This window comes from Chenopodium album, chromosome 27, assembly GCF_948465745.1.
Source record: "Chenopodium album chromosome 27, dcCheAlbu1.1, whole genome shotgun sequence".
Lineage (NCBI taxonomy): Eukaryota > Viridiplantae > Streptophyta > Magnoliopsida > Caryophyllales > Amaranthaceae > Chenopodium > Chenopodium album.
The window spans coordinates 24,372,472-24,394,748 of NC_137860.1; the positions used below are offsets into that span (position 1 = coordinate 24,372,472).

General features: G+C 44.5%; 4 protein-coding genes and 1 non-coding gene across 5 annotated transcripts; 1 reads left to right on the plus strand and 4 right to left on the minus strand.

Moving 5' to 3' along the window:
- Positions 1 to 999: 999 nt before the first annotated feature.
- Positions 1,000 to 1,782, minus strand: LOC145619816 (uncharacterized). Its single transcript, XM_081674509.1, has one exon. The coding sequence runs from the start codon at positions 1,780 to 1,782 to the stop codon at positions 1,000 to 1,002; it is 783 nt and encodes a 260-aa protein (XP_081530635.1).
- A 2,121-nt stretch (positions 1,783 to 3,903) lies between these two features.
- Positions 3,904 to 4,010, plus strand: LOC145621817 (small nucleolar RNA R71). The gene has a single exon (XR_014108612.1). It is a non-coding gene; the product is annotated as a small nucleolar RNA R71 (small nucleolar RNA).
- Positions 4,011 to 17,302: 13,292 nt separating this feature from the next.
- On the minus strand, positions 17,303 to 17,719 carry LOC145619817 (uncharacterized). The gene has a single exon (XM_081674510.1). The coding sequence runs from the start codon at positions 17,717 to 17,719 to the stop codon at positions 17,303 to 17,305; it is 417 nt and encodes a 138-aa protein (XP_081530636.1).
- A 572-nt stretch (positions 17,720 to 18,291) lies between these two features.
- LOC145619818 (uncharacterized) lies at positions 18,292 to 18,921 on the minus strand. The gene has a single exon (XM_081674511.1). The coding sequence runs from the start codon at positions 18,919 to 18,921 to the stop codon at positions 18,292 to 18,294; it is 630 nt and encodes a 209-aa protein (XP_081530637.1).
- A 1,733-nt stretch (positions 18,922 to 20,654) lies between these two features.
- Positions 20,655 to 22,049, minus strand: LOC145619820 (uncharacterized). The gene is made up of 2 exons (XM_081674512.1): positions 21,673 to 22,049; positions 20,655 to 21,552 (listed from the first exon to the last, which is right to left on the minus strand). The coding sequence occupies exons 1-2, from the start codon at positions 22,047 to 22,049 to the stop codon at positions 20,655 to 20,657; spliced, it is 1,275 nt and encodes a 424-aa protein (XP_081530638.1).
- Positions 22,050 to 22,277: the final 228 nt, after the last annotated feature.

Consider the following 22,277-nt stretch of genomic DNA (forward strand, 5'->3'; position numbering starts at 1 on the left):
ATGAAGCATATTCATGAATGGGCATGAGTGAAGAGTTGCCTTAGCCGTTTTCACGGTGGCGGTAATATCTTAGATATTCCTATTTAAAGTTTTAAACTGGGTAAAACATGTATTTTAAAAGAAAGGAATTTCAAGGGTGTTACATCACCCTTATCATTTTTTATGATGGTCATGCCTCCTTTTTTAGGCACAACTTGAACCGGGCTAACCCATTTACTATGGGTAGATTATGCCCGCTTCAAGAAGTTTTAAAACTTCTTTTTTCACTACTTCCTTCATGTTTGGATTGAGCCTTCTTTGGTGCTCAATCAAAGAAGCATGATCATCATCAAGTAAAATCTTATGCATGCAAATATTAGGACTTATCCCCTTAATGTCATCAATTTTGTACCCAATGACATCTCTATACTCCCTTAGAACAACTAGGAGTTTCTCAAGAGAGATATCATCGAGCTTGGCATTGACAATAACGGGATAACTCTCACTGTCATCAAGAAAAGCATATTAAGTAGAGGGGGAGGGGGGTTAAGTTCAAACTTATGAGGAGGCGTAGTCCTCTCCTCTTTTACTTCCACATTAAGCACTTCCACTTTCATTTCATTGTGGATTAAAGGTTGGTTGAGCAAAAGATCATACCCCCTTGTTTCTTCACCTTCCTCAACTAAGCCTCCCGTTAGGATAGCTTGTAAAGGATCTCCTTCAATCAAATTTTCTTGGAACTCCTCTAAGTCCCTTTTCAATGTGTCGATTCTATGAACTTCATCAAACAATGGCTTCTTCAACGTTTGTGAGAATGAAAATGAAATTTTCTCATCTCCCATATTCAATGTCAATCTTCCTTCTTTCATATCAATTACTACACCCGCGGTGTTCAAAAATGGTCTCCCCAGAATGAGGGGTACCCTTATATCTTCTTCCATTTCCATTACCACAAAATCACATGGCACAAATACTCTTCCAACTTGAACCGGTACATCTTCAAGAATTCCCAAAGGTAGCCTAACCGTGCAGTCGGCCAATTGTAAGGACATTCTTGTTGGCTTCAAGTCTCCAACTTTTAAACTCTTTGCAAAAGAATAGGGCATCCGCCCCGAGATCACATAAAGCATCCATAGCTTCCAAATCTCCAATCTTCACCGGTATTGCATAGCTACCGGGGTCACCAAGCTTTTGAGGAAGCTTGTTTTGAATGATTGCACTCACCTCCTTAGGAAGGGAGATGGTTGCACTCTCCTCAAGCCTACTCTTGTTGGATAGAAGATCCTTCAAAAATTTTGCATAGGTAGGCATTTGTGACATAGCATGAAGAAAGGGGATATTCACTTGAAGTCCTCTCATGACTTCAAGAAATTTTAAAAACTTCTCATTTAACTTCTTCTCTACAATCCTATGAGGAAATGGAATTGGAGGCTTGTATACTTTCATGGGGGGCTTTTCTATTCTTTCCTCACCTCCCTCATTTTTCTTTGTGACTCCCTCATCACTCTTTTGTTGATCCTTTTTCTCAACATCAACTATTTCATTTTCAAAATCATCCTCACCTCTCACCACATCTCCCTCATCTCTTTTTTGTGGCTCCTCTTCACTCATAACCGGCCCTTCATAACCTCTCCCCGATCTCAAAGTAATGGCCTTAGCTTGCTCCTTTGGGTTCACAACCGTTGAGCTTGGGAAGTGACCACTAGGATTGGAGGATGAACTTCCAACTTGTTGCGCAATTTGAGCCAATTGATTCTCAATTATCTTGGTGTGCGCTTGAAGTTGTTGGATGTTTTCCGTCATATCCGCATTGTTCTTACTTGTTGTGTCATTAAAGTTTCAAGCACGTATTCAAGGCTAGTCTTTTGAGGAGGTGGAGGAGGAGGAGTGGGTTGGTTATATTGTTATCTTTGTTGGTTTTGATCCCTTTTGTTAGGGTGACGGTATGGAGCTTGTTGGTTTTGAGGATGGGGTTGGATGTATTGGTTTTGAGGGGGGCCTTGGTTTTGTTGCTTCCATCCCTTTTTTGTTGGGGTTTCCAACTTTGATTGTAGGGTTGGGAGTATTGCTCATTCCTTTGCCCAATGGCCGCCGCTTGTTCTTGGTTCGTTGAATTGCAATAGGAGGACAAGTGATCATATCCTCCACAAGTCTCACAAGACATGACTTGTGAAGAAGGGCTTGGAGATGTAAGGGTGGCTTGATCTAGCTTGTGGGCTAGCATATCAAACTTTGATTATTTTTTTTAATAAGAAAAATACAAAAGTTAGGTAAGTCTTCTCTCAAGACTGTACCCTAACTTATCTAAAGAAATAAAATAAGAAAAATTTGCTTCTACATTAGGGTCTATGTTTACATAGCCTGAAACTTGATGGCCTATAGCTGCAACATAATCTGCTGCGCGATTAGCTTCTTGATACACATGGCAAGAAGAAACATCCTCAAAGTGAGCCAACAACTTCTTGATGTCATTCATTAGCAATTGAATTTTCCAAGGACAACGTGCTTTATCCTGCAAAATATTTATAATTAAAAGGTTATCACATTCAATAAAAAGTTTTCGTAATTATGTTCAACAGCTAAGAGAAGACTATTACGGAGGGCTGTAGCTTCTGCAATAATAGGAGTCGTGGTGCCAAGATTATAAGCACGACTAACAACATTATTTCTTGTATAATCTCTAATAACAACTCCGGCTGACCCAAAGTTATTACGAACTGAACCATCAAAATTAATTTTGAAAACACCAGGGGCAGGAGGGGACCAAGCTACTTGGATGGTTTTATGGTAAACAGGAGAATGGGTCTTGGGAACAATGTCATTAAAAGAATCAAGATGAGAACGAATATTCCATTCTGTAAATATTTTGAAAGCTCCAGAATAAATACTCATAATAGTAGAGGGGATACGATTAAAAATAAGAGCATTACGACCTTTCCATATACTCCATAAAGAAACAATAATCTTTTTATAGGAAGGTTAACATTATGAAGAATGTCCCGAAAAAGAGTAAGGAGATTTGGGGTATTAACTTGAGTTCCCATCCAATGACTAACTATATCTGCATCTCAATACTGTCTAATAAATGGACAATTTAGAAACAGATGATCTTGAGTTTCAGCATGTGAATTACAAAAGGGGCAAATATGAGGGACATTAATATTACGGTAAATCAAATTATTTCTAGTTGGAAGACCATTAAGAAGTAGTTGCCAAATAAATATCTTTAGTTTTGGAGCAATATCTAGTTTCCAAATCCAAGAAAATTCCCATTTTGCAGGAGAATTAAAGTTATGAGCTAACCAGGTTGCTGACTTAACCGTAAACTCTCCATTACCAGAAAAACCCCAACAGGGTTCATTAGAAATATCATTAACTAGCAAAGGAATACCTTTAATGGTCTGAACTATGTGAGGAGGTACACTAAAGAAAGAGCATCAATATCCCAAGAATGATCTTCAGTAATAAATTAATCAACCGTAAAGTCTAGATTTTGAATATCAGAAATATTTAAATCTAATAACGTAATCAAATTCGTAGTAGAACACCAATTATCTAGCTAAAAAAGAATATTTGAACCTGATCCAACTTTCCATCTCAGCCCCTTAAGAAGAAGAGGACGAACTTGTAAAATTTTTCTCCAAATCCAAGAGTCCTTAGCGTGGGGTTTACATTCAAAAAAAGAGCTATGTTTTAAATATTTAGCCCGAATAGTATGAACCCACAAATGGATTCCGCCCTTCTTTGCTTGAGGTTGTCTCCTATCACCTCCATATGCATAGTGCCTTTGCTACTTCTTCAATCATCTTGTATGCATCATCCACCGATAGCTTTTTAAGGCTACCACCGGCCCCGGAATCAAGGTTGGCCCTTGAAGTAGGAGTAAGACCATCATAGAAGCTTTGAACAATGATCCATGATGTGAAACCATGGTGTGGGCATTTCCTAATGTAATCCTTGAAACGCTCCCAAGCTTCACTTAACGTTTCATCAATCTCTTGGTTGAAATCGGTGATTTTTCTTCTTAGTTCGGCGGTCTTTTCAGGGGAAAAATACTTTCCGAGGAAAGCTCTAGTGACTTCATCCCAAGTGCTCAATGATCCCTCTTCTACCGTTCTCAATCAATGCTTTGCTTTGTCACGAAGGGAGAATTGAAACATGTGCATATGGATGAACTCTTCCGTAATGTTGTTTTTCTTGATGGTTGTGCACAACTCGAGAAAGTTGTCCAAATTAGCAAAAGGACACTCATGAGAACTACCCCCAAATTGATCACTTTGAATCAAATCATACATATGAGTTGAGGTGAAAGCTCAAAATTATTTGCATTTGTAGTGGGGAGACATATGCCACTCCGTAGTTGGAATGCGTTGGGGTGTTCATAATCTCAAAGCAACGGTGAAGGAGGAGGAGGATCATTATCACCCACGTTATCTTCTTCATTGTTCCCGATAACCTCTTCCGAGTCGGAATCCGAATAGACAATGGAGAATTTCGAAGTACCATGCAAGAGTCTGCTTACGTTCCTTAAGGTCTTGTTCAACTCTAAATCAACGGGAATAAGCGGTGATTGCTTACTCTTTCGTGTCATGCAAAGTCAAACAAAGCTAAGAAAACGTTAGCAATGACTATCACACGTTAAAAACACAAAAGCAAAAATAAATAAGAAAAATTATGATACAAATACACACACTTAGACTCATTAAACAATAATACATTCAATTTGACTTTGCCTCCCCGGCAAGGGCGCCGAAATTTGATAGGCCGTCGTCGAGCCTACCAAAGATAAAAGTCCTATCTTGGTCTCACTAGCTAATAGCAAGGGTAAGAAAAGGTCGAACCCAAGAGAGGCGTTGAATCAACCACTGAGATACTACCGTTTAAATAAGCTAAATGAAGTCAATATTGGGTTGGTTTTATGCAACATGAACTAATTCAATCAACTAAGAGTAAGGAGAAATTAACAATATTTAGAGGATTCTAGGGCTCGGGATATACCACTCAACTTCATCACAAATCACAAATAGCATGTAGCAAACAATGATAAATTAGGGGATAAAATAGGGGGAAGTCATCTAAAGCACCCAACTACTCTCTCAAGCTAGAGGGATTACTTGAATCATGAATATAACCTACTCTCGTGGTTACAAAGCATAAAACAAGTATTAAAGCATAATCATGATGACAAAAACTTTCCCTTGACTGGAAATTCCTATTCTCATGGCATTTCAAGCCAATTAAGCATAAGGGAGCTAACTCAAGTTCATCTCTCGATCCTTCGTTAAGAAAGCTTGGATAATAGTTCTAGCAATGGCCATATACAAGAACTAAGCAATTAAACCACTTAAGCTCAACTAATTAACATCCAACAATTACCAAATTAACACATGCAACAAGTAATTGGTGACTACATTGAGGGTTTTAGCCAAACCCTAGAAAATTAAACTACTCACAATCCATGGAGATTAAAGCAATTAAGGTTTTCAAGATACTCATGAACAAGATTGAAACTAAAGATTAAGCTAATTAACAATCTAAGCATATAAGAATTACGCAAATAATTAACAATTAAAGCATTTAAAATGGAAGAGAATAGTAAGAAATGTTACTAGAAGCTTCAACTTTGAAGAACAATGGAAGAACTTGTCTTCTACAATGATTGGGATTGAAATTTCCAAGCTAATAATTAAAATCTAACTAATGATTTGAGAGTATTTGTGTTTCTAAGATTACAAACTAAGAGAAAGCTCTCAAAACTTTGATGCCCGTACAAAAGAGCTAAGGGGAGTATTTATATGACCCCCAAATAAAAAGGACGGAGAAAACAAGAGTCGGGCTCGTCTGCAGGTCTGCACGGACGTGCAGCATAAGCTGCACGGACGTGCCACCTAGTGCACGGACGAGTAGATCAAGTGAGAAGGTCGGTTTTGGTCTAGGAAAATGGCACAGACGTGCAGGCTTCTGCACGGTCGTGCTTGGTGTCATGCACGGACTTGCTGCATTCTTGCACGTCCGTGCAATCTCTGAAAGAAAGATATGGCTTGCTAGAACACCCCTGCACAGACGTGCAGGATGTGGCACGGCCGTGCAGGGTCTCTTAGGCCCTTTTCTTCATCTTTTCATCGGTTTTTCTCCTTTGTCTCGGCTTCCAACCTCGGTTTATCATCCATATGCTTCAAAATGGTCATCCTTGGACCTAAAAACTCAACAAAAACACTAACAACCCGTGAAGCAAAGGATACACAAAAATTACACGATAATAGAGTAAAAGTGAACCAAAACACCAATTTATCAAGTAAACAAGGTTCAAAATCACCCTAAAATCATATCGAATAATAAGTTATCAGTTCTTCATGATAATCATCGTTGTCCATCTTTGTTTGATCGTGTTTGATACCCCCGTACCCCTAGCGTTGTTTATCTTTGGTTTAATCCTTTTTATCTTTCTTTCCTAGTTTTAGTTATTTTCTCTAAGTAGTGTCTAGTTGTGCCTCTCTCTATCTCATAACCTTTCCTAGTAGTTTAATTAGCATACATTGATACACTTAGTCTTCGTGGTTCGACCCTATACTTACCCCTATACTTGTATTAGGGTAGTTTAGGTTATAAATATTTAATTTGGTTAGGGCTAGTAGTCCCAACGACCTATTAATCCGCGATCAGTCATCCTATTGAAAAGTGTATAACACTTAAGGAGAAAATTATGCATTTGGTGAAGGATGGAACAATTGAGTTAGATGTCGACGAGCTAGTGACATCAAATCATGCCTCAGTAGCTATCGCGCCATCATTTCAAGCTCAAACTTTGCAATTTAAAATTTTGGAGCCTATGGTCATACTTGTGGAGAGTCAACCTATTCGACATGAAACCTCATTCTAGGTTGAACACCCTACACATGTTAATTCCCAAAATGAAGACGATGAAGAAGGGTGGACATTGGTGATGTATAGGATAGCTCCTGCTGAGCTATCACCAGGCTCCCAGACTGGCTCCCGTGGTGCGCACTAATCACTTGAAGGATAGCCAAAGGGGCTCCTCAGCCCGATAGAGTCAGCCCGCAGGCTAACCAAGTACGACTCTCCATAAAGGGTACGTACGCCTATAAATAGAGGGCAAAGTACAACGGAAAGGAGGTTAGACACACGAGTTATTACACTCTCTCTATCTTTCTAAGTACACTTTCTCTCTCTAAACACATTCTAACTTAAGCTTTAGAGGAGGGTTCCTCGAGCTACCCCTGATGGCAGTTTACGTGTGCTGCCCTGCGCAAGTCGTCGACGGGACCCAGCTCGTGCCAGCAGAACCCTTGGATCCACACTTGGAACAATTGGCGCTAGCAGGAAGGCAAGGATCATCTAACCTGAGGTTAACTAGCTGAGCAAGGGACTAGATGACGAACCGCCATGGCCGGAGAGGAAGCTACGCAAACACTGGTCTCTAAGATCAATGACACTAACCAAACACCACAAAAAACATCATCAATAACCCTCGATTCAAAAGGATCAACCGAAAAACCCAAATCCAGCATATCCCAGAAATGTAACCCCGTCGGATCGACGTTTGCTGCAACCAAAGCGGCGGCGAAACCAGCAGATCCGATAGGGTCTAGTTCATCTTTCAAGTTTGGAATGCCACCAACAGGCACGAACAATGAACCCATCATTTCAACACCAGTAACCCAGAAATCACAGCCTGTCAATATGACAGCCATCCTGCAGAACCTCTCTAAGTGCAGTAAAGAGCAGCTGGCAGCTATGACGGCAGTCCTCACCAACTTCGGTAAAGGAACAGACACCTCGCCAGTAGCTACAGCTACAAAGTCAGCCATGAAAAAGGCGACACCCATGACTCTCACCCCGGAGCAGGCAGAGTTGGTCCAGCTAAGGAAGAATGTGCTGGAGCTAGAGGCCAGAAACCTTAATCAGGAGTGGAGTGTGGATGAGGCGGCCCAGGAAAAGGGCAGCCCGGAGGTTCGAGTTACCCATAGCAGGTCACCGGCCTCTGAGCGGAGACCAAGCTTGGACAGGGAGAAACGAGCGCGAATCCAGGTTATTTTGGATGATTCCCCATTTTGTAGGGAGATTCTGGAGGAACTGATGGAGAAGATAAAGATGCCCAGCTGTAAGTACAATGGAACCACAACGCCTAAGAACCACGTTTCGGCGTTTGAGAATCACATGGTACTGTACACCATGACAGACTCAGTCTAATGTAAGGCATTCTCGCCAACCTTAGAGGGGCTGGCAGAGGAGTGGTACGGAGCCATCTCAAAAGGGTCCGTTTACTACTATTATCAGTTGAAGAGAATGTTCATGGAGCACTTCGTCACCCTGCTAGATCGTACGAAAATGACCACCGAGATGATGTCACTAGTGCAAGGAAAAGATGAGCCCCTAAGAGAGTTCATCACCAGATTCAACAAGGAAGCAACAACCATCCCGGACATGAGTCTGGAGGTAGCGTTGCTAGCAATGCAAAGCGGATTGCTGCCGGGTTCACCCTTCAGAACATATATGGAGCGGAAGAGTCTCAAAACGCTGGCTGAGGCGTTCGGGAAGGCGCATGAATTCATAAAAGCAGATGAGACAAATAGGGCAATGCTGAGCCAAAAAGCGCCAAGCGACCTAGTGAAGCGAGCCGAAGTAGCCGGGCTGAACAAGGTCGTAGGGACACAGACAGAGTGGTTGGGGTAAGAAGGTCAGACCAGAAGCGAGGAGGTAGAAAAGGAAGGTTTGACCATTACACTCCGCTCACTCATTCGAGATCTCATATTTTCAGCGTGAACAAAGCTGATGATAAGTGGCAGAGACCACCCAGAATGGTGAAAAAAAATCATGACCCAAGAAAATGGTGTGACTTCCACAAAGACCATGGGCACACCACAGGGACGAATGCACACCCCTCAAAGACAACATAAAGGACTTAGTCCGGAGAGGATACTTGAACCAGTTCAAGTAACATTTTGACTCTGCCAAGAAAAGAGAAGAGGACAAGTCTGGCCGCGACCGCGCAGAGGAGGTCACAGAGGTCAGGCCGAAGGTAGAGATCGAGACAGCAGACCAAAGGGCAAGGTATACGTGATCAATGGTGGACTAGTGCATGTTGGAACCGTGAATAGAGCGCGGGCTGATTTGCGAGTAATGATCCACCAGATAAATTTCAATGGGAAGCGCAAGTGGCCGCGACTTCCTCCGCAGCCCCGAGCTACGTTTGATGAGTACGACCAGGAAGGCATAATTTACCCCCATGACGACCCTCTGGTGGTGAAAATGAGATTTGCAAATTGGGAAGTAGACATAGTACTAATAGATGATGGTAGCTCAGCCAACATCATATACATTAGCGGATTTAAAGAGCTAAAGCTAGACAGAAAAGACCTAAAATGGGTGAGTTATGATGTCACCGGGTTCAACAGGTTCAGACCGATTCCGGAGGGTATAATTGAGCTCTCAGTCCGAGTAGGGGAGAGGTCAAGGCGACGTGATGTTCGAGTAGAATTCTTGGTAATAAATTCTCCATCACCATACAATGTGATTATGGGAAGACCGCTCATTCACAAAATAGGCGGGGTGGTATCCACCTATCACCTTGCCATGGCATACACTACCAATGACGGGCGGTCCGCAAAGCTCAGGGGAAGCCTAAAGATAGCCCAACAATGTTATATCACAGCTTTGAAGCAGTCGGCTAGGACTAGGCAACAGCCAGATCCCGAGCCAAGGTCCTTTAAGCAGAATGAAAGGAAATCAAGGAAAAGAAAGCGGGAGGAGTATCACAAAGAGAAGGATAAGATGAAGTTAGCAATGGAAAACTTTGAGCCCGCAAAGGAAGAGGCATCTAGGCCACTGCCCAGCGGGGAGCACATAACTGTTGAGCTCATGGAGGGTGACAATTCCAGGACGCTAAAGATTGGAAAAGATATTGACCCCGGAGTGGAAGTCCACCTCATAGAGCTGTTGAGGGCGAACAAGGACATTTTTGCATTTTCAGCAAACGAGATGCCAGGAATTGACCCCGCGGTCATGGTGCACAGACTTAATGTAAAAGAAGACATTAAGCTAGTTAGGCAGAAAAAATGGAGTTTCTCCACAGAGAAAAATTAGGTAATCCAGGAGGAGGTGGACAAGCTCTTAGAAGCTGGATTCATAGAGCCTTATGATTATTTAGAGTGGTTGGCCAACGTGGTCATGGTAAAGAAGGTGAATGGTCAATGGAGGATGTGCGTTGATTTCACGGATCTCAACAAAGCATGTCCAAAAGACTGCTACCCGCTGTCGCGGATTAACCGGCTGGTAGACTTAACCTGCGACCACGCTTTGTTAAGTTTCATGGATGACTTCTCAGGGTATCACCAGATCAGCTTGCACAAGCCAGACAGGCAGAAGACCGCATTCATCATCGAAGGGGGAGTGTACAATTACATAGCTATGCCCTTCGGGCTGAAGAATGCGGGGGCTACTTTTCAGAAGACAATGGATAGAGTGTTCATGCATAAAAAAGGAAGAAATGTTGAAGTATACGTTGACGATTCAATTGTCAAGATTGTCACACATGTGGGGCACATTATGGACCTAGAGGAAACATTTGCCACGTTGAATAAGTATAACATCAAGCTCAACCCGAAGAAATGTGTTTTCGGAGTGAGCTCTGGGAAGTCCCTGGTTTTCCTGGTTAGCGAGAGAGGAATCGACGCTAACCCGGAGAAAGTGGAGGCAGTCTTAAGCCTCTAAGAGCTAAAGTGCACTAAAGACATCATGCGTTTGACAGGAAGGATGGTAGCACTAACTCAATTCATCAGCAAGTCAGCTGACAAAGCTCTACCATTCTATCAATTCCTAAAAGAAAACAGGCAGTTTAAATGGGGTGCAGCAGAGAAAGAAGCTTTTGAGGGGATCAAAGAACACCTGACCAAAATCCCAACCATGATCAGCCCGAAGCTGAGCGAGAAGCTACAGGTGTATATCTCCGCCTCAATACAAACAATCGCGTCGGTCCTCCTAGTCGAGAGGCAAAACAGCAGAAACCAGTATACTTTGTAAGCCACGTGCTGATAGAGGCTGAACAAAGATACCCATTATTAGAAAAGCTGGTGTTCCAGGTGTGGATCCAAGAGTTCTACTGGCACGAGCTGGGTCTCGTTAATAATTTTGCGCAAGGCAACACACGTGAACTGCCCTTGGGAGTGGCTCGAGGAACCCCCCTCCGATGCCTAAGTTAGAATGTGTTTAGAGAGAGAAAGTGTACTTAGAGAGATATAGAGAGTATAATAACTTGTGTGTCTAACCTCTCTTCCGTTGTACTTTGTCCTCTATTTATAGGCGTACGATCTCCTTTGTGGAGAGTCTTACTTGGTCAGCTTGCGGGTTGACTCCATCGGGCTGGTGAGCCCCTCTAGTTGTTCTTCCAGCGATGAGTGCGCACCCTGGAAGCCGGGTGATAGTTCAGCGGGAGCTACCCTATAATACTAGCCCCTCAAGAGGTGGTATGAGGTCACTCATGCCGGCTCTTGTTTGCGCGGTGAAGCCTTTCTAGCTGAGGCCAGCTAGAAGGAATAGCTCAGTAGGAGCTATCCCCTACAACTAGCCCCTCAAGAGATGGTATGAGGTCGTTCACGCCAGCTATTCTGAGCGTGTAGCCTTATCTGTCGTTGCTCAGCGAGTCATCTAGCCAAATTACCCCGTATACTCCTAGCCCCTCAAGACTCTGGATTGGCGATGTGATCCTGAGACTTGGGAGGTCAAGCTGTAATTTGGTGATGACGAGGTTGTGCTGCTGTTTGTTGATGATGGCTCTCTTCTGCCTGTAATGTGCATGTCTCTTTGTGAAATGACGGGACTGCAAGGAGAGATTTCGATCACTCCCGCTGAAGTCTGAGAAATGACGAGCTTGCAGGGAGGAATTTCGATCACTCCCGCTGAAGTCTGAGAAATGACGAGCTTGTAGGGAGGAATTTCGATCACTCCCGCTGAAGTCTGAGAAATGACGAGCTTGCAGGGAGGAATTTCGATCACTCCCGTTGAAGTTACTTTTTTTGGGCGGGAATAGTGTTTTGCATGAGTGGCACACGTGTCGGCCATCCGATTCGTCAGTTTATTTTTAATGAAGTGACATGGCGGTTTGGCTTTATTGCTTGCCCAACCGCCTATTTACTCCCCATTTAATTCACTATCCCCTTTTCTCTTGTTTTTACCTTCATCATTTTTTCATCTTCCTTCTCCTTTTTATTTTTCAAATTTTTTCGCTCTTCGTCTTCTCCTTAGACGTGCGTCGTTCCTCCATTGTTGTTGTAAGTTTTCGTCTTTCTTATCTTCTTTTTTGCTTTATTTCCCTGTTGTGTTTGCTCGTCTTCCTTTACACTTCCTTTTCACTGAATTATTTTACTTTTTGGTTGCAATTTGAAACCCTGTTCTCCGTTTGGTTTCTTGGGCGCCATTGTTGTTGTATTTTGCTGCTTCTGCAATTTCTTATCACAAAGGTACTAACTTTGTACCTTTTCTTGTATGTTTATGCTCGATTTTGTTTCTTTTTGTGTCTTCCTTCGCAAAATTGCGTCTTTTGATCAATTTTGATTGTCTTCGTCCAATTCGCCCCCTTCTGTTGTTGTATTTTTATTCTCAATTGTTTTTCCCATTCTTTTGTTGCTTTCCTACACTTGCTGTTTTGAGAATAAACTGATTTTTGAATTTTTTAGTACCCCATTTTCTTTCTCTTCTCTAGGGGGCTTTTTTGTCTTTGTAGATCTTAAAATGTCTGACGCTTCTGACAGTCAGAATGTGAGTGAGCCTCGTTTGGCCACTGAGTCGGATTCTCCTTCCAGATCATCTCATTTAGGTGAGCGCTTTGCGCACACTCCTTCTGTTTCTCCTATTTCTTCCCCCATTCCCTTGCAAATGGTGATGCCTTTTGATTGTCCTCCCTCTGTGGGCAGGACGAGTACTGCTGCGACTCCTACTGCTGTACTTGGGTCGGGTAGTAGTCGTTCTGCTGAGAGCAGCGCATTTCGTCCTTCCCGGTCAAGGCCTCGCCCTGAGTTCTTTGACCCTTACTGTGAGTGGGTGCTTGTTTAGGATGGGATTCCTTTATCCCCATCTCATCCGTTTAAGGATGCGCGCACTGCCCCATAAACAATTGGCTGATGAAGTCAAGGCTAACCCCCCTGATGTGTCCCTTGTTAGCCCTATTCCCCATGTTCACCCTTTAAATAGTTTTACTTGGCTTGATGACATGGTTGATGTGAATTTATTTGACCATTATGTTATGCGGAGTGGCAGCGCTGCGACTTTTTCACCATCTCCCTCTCCAGATTCCAACTCGAGCAGGATGGCTGAGTTTCTCAGTGACCGCGCCTTTTATGATTGCCAGCCCTCTTACGTGATGGAGCCTGTGGAAGAGGGCAAGTCTGTCTTCTTTTTGGATGATAAGTGCCATGGTTCTAAGAACTGCGTGCTGGATTCCAGCTGGCATAAGGATGCCAGGAGGTTGAATCTTGCTTTTATGGGACATAAGTTCTATGGGTTTGGCCGGGATTATGAGTTAGTCCTGCTGGTTGAGGGTGCAAAGTTGTCTGCTCCTCTTACTGGTCATATTGTAGTGTTTGCTTCCCAGCTGGACTTGGGTTTAAGGTTTCCTCTTGACCCCACTCTTGAGAAGGTATTTCGTGCTTTCAATATTTGCATTGCTTTGCTACACCCTGCTTCTTTGCACACCTTGATATGCCTGTTGTGGTTTCTGCGGTTTCGGAGGTATCTTGAGCCTCTGCATCTGTTTAAATCTTTGATGAGCTTGAAAAGGTCTGCTTTTGGTTCCGAGTCTGGGTGGTATTACGTGGCTCTTAAGGAGGGTAGGGTTCTGTCTTACCCGAAGCTTGGTCTCTTTAGGGACTGGACTGGCAAATTCATTTGGGTTAAAGTGCCTTCCTCCTTTGTTATACCACGTAATTTTAGAGAGATTCGCACTAACATGGCTGGGGGTACTGTTTCTCCCTCTGATCTTGCTCGTAAGACAGAGGCTTTTGATGCCTTGCAGGGAGCGGGCACAGGTGATGCAAAGTTTCCCAAGATCTGGCTGCCTAACTCTTTGTACATTGTAGGCAACGAGCAGCTCTCTGCCATGCATTTGTGCTCTACTCATGAGTCTGGTAGATCTTGTTTCCTCTTTTGCGTACTTTCTAAGTGTTTTTCTTCTTTTGCTTTTGTTTGTGTTGAGCCCTTATGCTTTTTTTTTGCCCTCTTTTTCTTTTGCTGCCTGATTTTCAGGTTATGACAAGCTAAATAGGCGTATTCTTGGGTTGGATGACAATTGGAAGGACCCCCTTACTCCCACTCCTGATAACCCCCCAGAGCTCTTTGAGACCCTAGAGGTTTATGTTGGCTCTTTGAAGAAAGAGGTGTGCTTGGCTCCAACTGAATTGAGAGCTATCTACGGTATTGTGACTGCTACAGATCGCGCACGGTCCAGTCGTGCTGAGGCCGAGCCTTCCTCTTCTACTATTGGGAGTCGGCGAGAGACTTGCCCTGCACCTAGGGAAGTTGCTTCAGGGTGTAAGGCGTTAGTGGCGTAGGATGCTTCTCCTGAGAAGCGACCTGTTGCGGCTTTTGGCCAAAAGGCACCTTAGACTTCTGTGGCAAATGAGCCACTAAATCAAGCTTTTGATGATTCAAAAACTAATGCTGACGATTTCGCTGATAGTGTTCTTAAGTTCCCTCCTTAGGAGGTTGAGACTACTACTGCGGCAGGTGAGAAACCCACAACTTCTGCTGAGCATGTTCTGCTCTTTTCTGCCGGCATCGATACTACCGTTGCTGCTAAGAACGCTACTTGTCCTTTTGTTGATGCCTTTGATTTTCAATCCCCGATGAAACTATTATGGAGCTTCCCAAGATTCCACCTCTCCCTTCTAGGCTGCGAGGTCGTCTGCGGAGTGCTAGCAGGGGCGGGCACTCTTAGCCTGAGAGTTCTCACAAGCAGGATCAGCCAGTTATAAACTTGGAGGATGATCTTGTGACCTCTCCCACAGCTGATGCTGATCAGCCTGCTGCCAAGAGAGCTTCTTCTGCTCTTGACCCTTTTGTTTCTCACTCTGCCAACACTGGGCTTCTAGGTGAGAATACTGGTATGGAGGCTGGTACTCTAAACTCCAGTGAACTTAATCGTTGTGTTCACCAGTTCCTTGGTGATACCTTTGAGAACCCGCTTTCTACGACCTCAATCTCTATCGGAGGCACCTTTCGTCCTACTGGACCCATAAAGTTCTTAGAGGTCCCTATTGATGTTACACTTCGACCTGATGTATTGTGCCCTGCTGGAGCTGAGAATGCTCCCTTCCCGTCTTCAATGAATGTTAGGGCTGACGAGTCCTTGTTTGTGGACAACCCTCAAAATGGCAGCACTTTAGGGTACCGTCTAACTTAGGGAGTTCGTCTCCCTACAACTCTACCAGCAGCTCAGTCAGTCTCTCTGCTGCCACTGCGTGCCATGATTTGCAGAAGGTCAGCTTTTGCTCTTAACTTTTCTATTTTAACTTTAGCTTCCTTTTTCTGCTTATCTTCTTATTTTTGCCAAAAGATTGAGGTCGCAAACCAGGGTGCAGGCGTTACAGGCTGAGATGGCTGATCCACGGGCTAGGCAATCAAATGAGCTTGAGGCTGCTAAAAAGGAGGCACTTAGGTCTTTTGTGCTTTCTCCTTCTTTTGCCAAGCTGCTTGCTGATCGCCACGATGGAGGCTGGGAGGCCGCAGCCCGCTGTGTGAGTGGTCTTTATGGCGAGGGTGAGGAGCAACAGGCTCGTTTTAATGCCTCTGGGCTAGAGTTGAGGCTGCTGGGGAAGCTGGCCTGTTTGATTTGCCTTTTGTCCATCCTCGCGTTGCTAACTGCAAAGTCCCTGTGCCCTGACGTTGCTGAGGCCATCGGGGTGGAGACTTTAGCTGATGGGCAATAAAGGTTTTGGCGGCTGTCCCCCTCCTACTCCAACGGTTCATCTGAGTTTCCCTCACCCAAGTTTGTGGTTACCAGGTAGCTTTTGTTATTATCTTTGGGGTGTATAGCCGCCTAAGATTGTGTTTTCTGCGTGCTTTCCTATAACACTTTATCTTTTTACTGTTGGGCCTGTCCAGCTTAACTTGAACTTTGTATTTCTTTAACTATTCTGCTGAAGGTTTCCTCGTCCTGGTGAATGAGGGTTCAGCTTTATAAATATTGTAACTTTCTCGCTGAATGTTTACTCTGCCCTAGTGGGCAGAGGTTCAGCTTGTTAGTGTATGTATTTGATAACGTCTCCGTTATTTCATCTATTACTTGTCTCGTAGTCCGTGTGCTTGTTTGGATATGCTACTAGGTGGTGTAGTAGTACCTAAACCTCAGCTCAGCAGCCCCTTTGTCGTAGGTTGGGCCTCCCAGCTGCTCTCATTCGAGCCGTTTCTCTGATTTTGCTTCTTGTTTATGATGAAGGCTTATGCATTGTGATTAATTCATGTCATTCATCTTTTTGGCTGCTCGTTTTTATGTCATTCAGCTTATTTTGCTGCGACTTGCTTATGTTTATGTCCTTCAGCTTGTTTTGCTGCAACTTGCTTATGTCATTCAGCTTGTTCTGCTGCGACTTATTAGTGTCACTCAGCTTGTTCTGTTGCGACTTACTGTTTTGTACCTTCTTTTGTAAGGGCTTATTATTTGTCCATCTCCTCTTCTCCCCACGAAAGAGGTGAGCTGGGTGGGACTAAGAGAACCTTAGTGATGCCCGCTCAGCTCATCTTTTGCTTTTCGTTCATCCTTCCCTGCTCAAGTTGAACGAGTAAGGCCTCCCCCTGAGGTGTCCCAGAGGTGGCGCCCTGTTTTACTTTGAGCAGGTAAGTTAAACTTTAGGGAGGGGTGTTCTTCTCTACCTAACGTTGTTTTGCTGCACCATATAATGGTGCTTTCTGCTTTTAACACTTGTATGGAATTTTCTACATGTTAGTGTGTGATGCTATAGCATAACATATTTAAACAAGTTTATGCAATATACTCCTCACGTAGAGGATCGTATTTCATTGAATTTAAATGGCTTGAACTGTCGTGATTAACATGATATGGACTAGATAGAGTTCTTGCATAATTAAAGCAAATTTTTCCGATTTCTACTTAGCTACTTGCTTTTTAAAACAAAGTATTTCTTTAACACATCAGCATTTAAACTATTCCTTAAGACCTGACCTTCTTGATCTGGGAGGAGGAAAACGTCTAGCCGTACTTGCTCAGGAATGACGAAAGGGCCTTCCCAGTTGGCTGACAGCTTTCCGTGCCGATTTCCTCTCCCCACTACTATTGTCCTTCTAAGGACCAGGTCTATGGGTAGAAATTTCGGTGTTTGACTCTCTTGTTGAAAGCCTTAGAGATCCTGCTTTTTTGGGCTGCTAGCTTGAGAGCTGCTTTTAGCCTCATCTCTAGCAGAAAGTCCAGCTCCTCTAACATGCGCTTTTCGTTCCCTTGTTGCTCATAGTGCTGGATTCTTAGGCTGGGGATTTGCACTTCCACTAGAACTACTGCATCTGCTCCGTAGGCCAGGGTGAAAGGGCTTTTTCCGGTAGACTCTTTCTCAGTTATTCTGTTTGCCCATAATACCTCTGGGACTAGGTCAGCCCAGAGGCCTTTATGCTCTTCTAGCTTCCTTTGCAAGGCTGTTAGTATTAGCTTTTTTGCTACTTCTGCCTGGCCATTGCTCTGCGGGTGGCAGACTGAGGCACTTGCATATTTGGTGCCCATTTCCTCCAAGTAATCTTTGATGGTGTCACAGTAGAATTGGCACCTATGGTCAAAGACTATGCACTGCGGCACCCCAAATCTTGTTATGATGTTCTTCCATATGAACGTTCTCACTTGGACCGCCTTTATGTACTTAGTGGGCTCAGCTTCGATCTACTTGGTGAAATAGTCTACTGCCACTATGAGATACTTCCTGCCCGCTGATCCAATGGTGAAGGGTCCTAATATGTCCGTTCCCCACTGGGCAAACAGGATCGGGCTGAGAATCGGGGTCAACTCGTTTGCTGGCTGGTTTATGACTGGGGCATACTTTTGCACTTTTCGCACTTCTGAGCACTTCAACTCCCACGGCCTTTCAACCAATGTGGTTGGCACATATTCCTAGTTTGCTTCTTCCATGATTTTCTCTTGTTCCCATTTTGGGATACACCTTAGCAGTGGTTTTGAGAAACCTTTTTTGTTAAGCTCCCCGTTCATTACCACGTACCAGTTGGCGTCCTTCTTGACTTTCTTGGCTTGCACCACGTCATATGGCAGCAAGCCATGAATCTTGTAGGTTAGTATGTTGTGAATCATGCTCGATGTTGTCCAATGCAGTTCACCTGCTCGCTTTCTGCAATACTGCTCTCCTCCAGGACTTCCACCATGACTGTCCTTGTGAGGCTTTGCAGAGTGGAACTGGCTAATTTTGATAATGCATCGGCTTGGGAATTTTCCGCTCTAGGGGCCAAGTCTATCTGAAAATGCATTAGTTGAGCCACCAGTTCTTTCACCTTGGTTGTGTATCTCAACATTGTGGGCTCCCTAGCCTCATACTCCCCCTTCAGCTGGCTAGCTACCAGCTGAGAGTCAATCTGCAGGTGTACTTTTCTGGCTCTTGCTGCGATACTCATTCTCAGGCCTACCAGAGTTGCTTCATACTCTGCTTCGTTGTTTGATGCCTTGAACTTGAACCTAATGGCATATTCAAATACATTGCCCACTGGTGATGTTATTATAATTCCTGCTCCACTTCCTGTTTGGGCTGAGGATCCATCCACTACTACTTTCCAGATTCCAATTTCATCCTCTTTCTCCTCGTAAGAGGATTCCATTATGAAGTCTGCTAAGGCTTGAGCTTTAATGGATGCCCTAGGCTTGACCTTAAATTCGTATTCCGAGAGCTCTATGGCCCATTTTAGGAGCCTGCCCGAAGCGTCCATTTTTTGCAAGGCTTTTTCCAGCGGGTGATTTGTGAGGATTTTGATTGTGTGCGTGTCTAAGTAAGGCTTCAGCTTTCTTGCTGTTGTTACCACCGCCAAAGCTAGTTTCTCTACTAGTGGATATTTCTACTCAGCCTCAATCAGCACGTGGCTCACAAAGTATACTGGCCTCTACTGTTTTTGCCTTTCGACATGGAGAACTGACGCACTTGTTTGAATTGAGGCAGCGATATATAGATGTAGCTTTTCGCTTAGCTCCGGGCTGATCATGGTTGGGAGCTTGGTCAGATGCTCCTTGATCCCCTCAAAAGCTTCTTTTTCCGCTGCTCCCCACTTGAATTCTCTGTTCCCTTTTAACAGCTGGTAGAATGGTAGGGCTTTGTCGACTGACTTGCTAATGAACCGAGTCAGCGCTTCCATTCTTCCTGTTAGTCGCATAATGTCTTTAGTGCACTTGGGCTCTGGGAGGCTTAGGACTGCCTCCACTTTCTCCGGGTTGGTGTCGATTCCCCTCTCACTGATTAGGAAACCTAATAACTTTCCGGAGCTCACCTTGAAAACGCATTTCTTTGGGTTGAGCTTGATATTATACTTGTTTAGGGTGGCAAATGTCTCTTCCAAGTCCATGATATGCCCTGCCTGCATGACGCTCTTAACAATTGAGTCGTCGACGTATACTTCAACATTTCTCCCCTTTTGGTGCATGAACACTCTATCCATTGTCTTCTAAAATGTAGCCCCCGCATTCTTCAGCCCGAAGGGCATAGCTATGTAATTGTACACTCCCCCTTCTGTGATGAACGCGGTCTTTTGCCTGTCTGGCTTGTGTAGGCTGATCTGATGGTACCCTAAGAAGGCGTCCATGAAGCTTAGCAAGGCGTGGCCGCTGGTTGAGTCTACCAGCTGATAGATCTGTGGCAGCGGGTAGCAGTCTTTTGGACATGCTTTGTTGAGATCTATGAAATCAACGCACATCCTCCATTGGTCGTTCGCTTTCTTGACCACGACCACGTTAGCTAACCACTCCGGATAATCACAAGGCTCTATGAATCCCAATTCTAAGAGCTTATCCACTTCCTCCTGGATTGCTTGATTTTTCTCAGTGGAGAAGCTCCGGTTTTTCTGCCTAACCGGCTTGATGTCCTCTTTCACATTCAGCTTGTGAACCATTACTGCGGGGTCAATTCCCGGCATCTCATCCGCTGAGAATGCGAAGATGTCCTTATTCTTCCTTAGCAGCTCTATGAGGTGCACTCCTACCCCAGGGTTAATATCTTTTCCAATTTTTACTGTCCTTGAATTGTCACCCTCTATGAGCTCGATAGTTACATGCTCCCGGCTGGGAAGCGGTCTAACTACCTCTTCTTTTGCGGGCTCGTAGTTTTCCATGGCTAACTTATTTTTGTCCTTCTCCTGTGATATTCTTCTCTCTTCCTTTTCCTTGATTTTCTTTCAGTGTGCTCAACGGACCTAGGCTCTGAGCCTGGCGGTTGCCTGGTCTTAGTTGGCTACTTTAATGTTGTTATGTAACATTGATGGGCTGTCTTTTGACTTCCCTTGAGCTTTGCCGACCGCCCCTCGTTGGTCGTGTATGCCATGGCAAGGTGGTAGGTGGATACCACCCCGCCTATTTTGTGAATGAGCGGTCTTCCCATGATTACATTGTAGGGTGATGGAGAGTCTATAACTAAGAATTCTGCTCTGACATCACGTCTCCTTGACCTTTCTCCCACTCACACTAAAAGTTCGATTATACCCTCCGGGATTAGCCCGGACCCGTTAAACCCGGTGACTTCATAGCTCACCCTTTTTAGGTCCTTCCTGTCCAGCTTCAGTTCCTTGAACGCGCTGATGTATATGATGTTGGTTGAGCTGCCACCATCTATCATTACTCTGTCCACCTCCCAATTCGCAATTCTCATTGTTACTACCAGAGGATCATCATGAGGGTAGATTATGCCTTTTTGGTCATATTCATCAAATGTAGCTCGTGGCTGTAGGGGAAGAGGCGGCCACCTGTGTTTCTCATTGTAATTGATCTGGTGTATCATTGCTCGCAAGTCAGCTCGCGCTTTATTCACAGTCCCCCCGTGCACTGGTCCCCCATTGATCACGTACTCTCTACCCTTCGGTTTGCTGTCTCGGTCTCTGCCGTCAGGCTGGCCTCTGTGACCTCCTCTGCGGTCATGGCCAGACTTGTCCTCTTCCCTTCTCCTAGAAGAGTCGGAGTGTTGCTTAAACTGGTTCAGGTATCCTCTTCGGACTAAGCCCTCTATGTTATCTTTCAAATGCGTGCATTGATCAGTGGTATGGCCATGATCCTTATGAAAGTCACACCACTTGTTAGGATCACGGTTTCTATTAACCATCCTTGGTGGCCTCTGCCATTTCTCATCAGCCTTGTTCACGCTGAAGATGTGAGACCTTAAGTGAGTGAGCGGGGTGTACTGATCAAACCTTCCTGGTCTGCCCCCTCTTTTCGGGTCCGATCTCCTCACCCCTACAGCTCTGTCCGCGTCCCTGCAACCTTGCTTAGCTCTGCTGGGCTGGTCCACCCTGGTTGTATTCTCAGCCCGGGTGACTTCTGCCCGCTTAACTGGGTCTCTTGGTGCTTTTTTGTTTAGAATTGCCCTGTCAGTTTCATCTGCTTTTATGAACTCATGCGCTTTCCCCAGCGCTTCAGCCAGCGTTTTGATGCTCTTTCACCCCATGTACGCTCTGAATGGTGAGATTGGTAGCAAATCACTTTACATTGCTAACAATGCTAACTCCTGACTCATATTTGGGATGGTTGTTGCTTCTTTGTTGAACCTGGCGATGAACTCTCTTAGGGGTTCATCTTTTCCTTGAACCAATGACATCAGCTCGGTGGTTATTTTCGTACGATCCACTAGGGTGACAAAGTGCTCCATGAACATTCTCTTCAGCTGGTTGTAAGAGTACACAGATCCTTTCTGGATGGCTCCGTTCCACTCAGCTGCCAACCCCTCTAGGGTCGGTGGGAATGCTTTACACCACACTGAGTTTGTCATAGTGTACAACACCATGTGGTCTTCAAACGCTGAAACATGGTTCTTAGGCGTGGTGGTTCCATTGTACTTGCAGTTGGGCATCTTTATTTTCTCCATCGGTTCCTCCAGAATCTCCCTACAAAATGGGGAATCATCTGGAATGACCTGGATTCGCGCTCGCTTCTTCCTGTCTAGACTTGGTCCTCGTCTAGAGATTGGTGACCTGCTGCGAACGACTAATGTCTCCGGGATGCCCTTGGCTTTGGTTGCCTCATCCACACTCCACTCTTGATTCAGATTCCGAGCTTCTAGTTCCAGCACCTTCTTCCTCAGCTGGACTAGCTC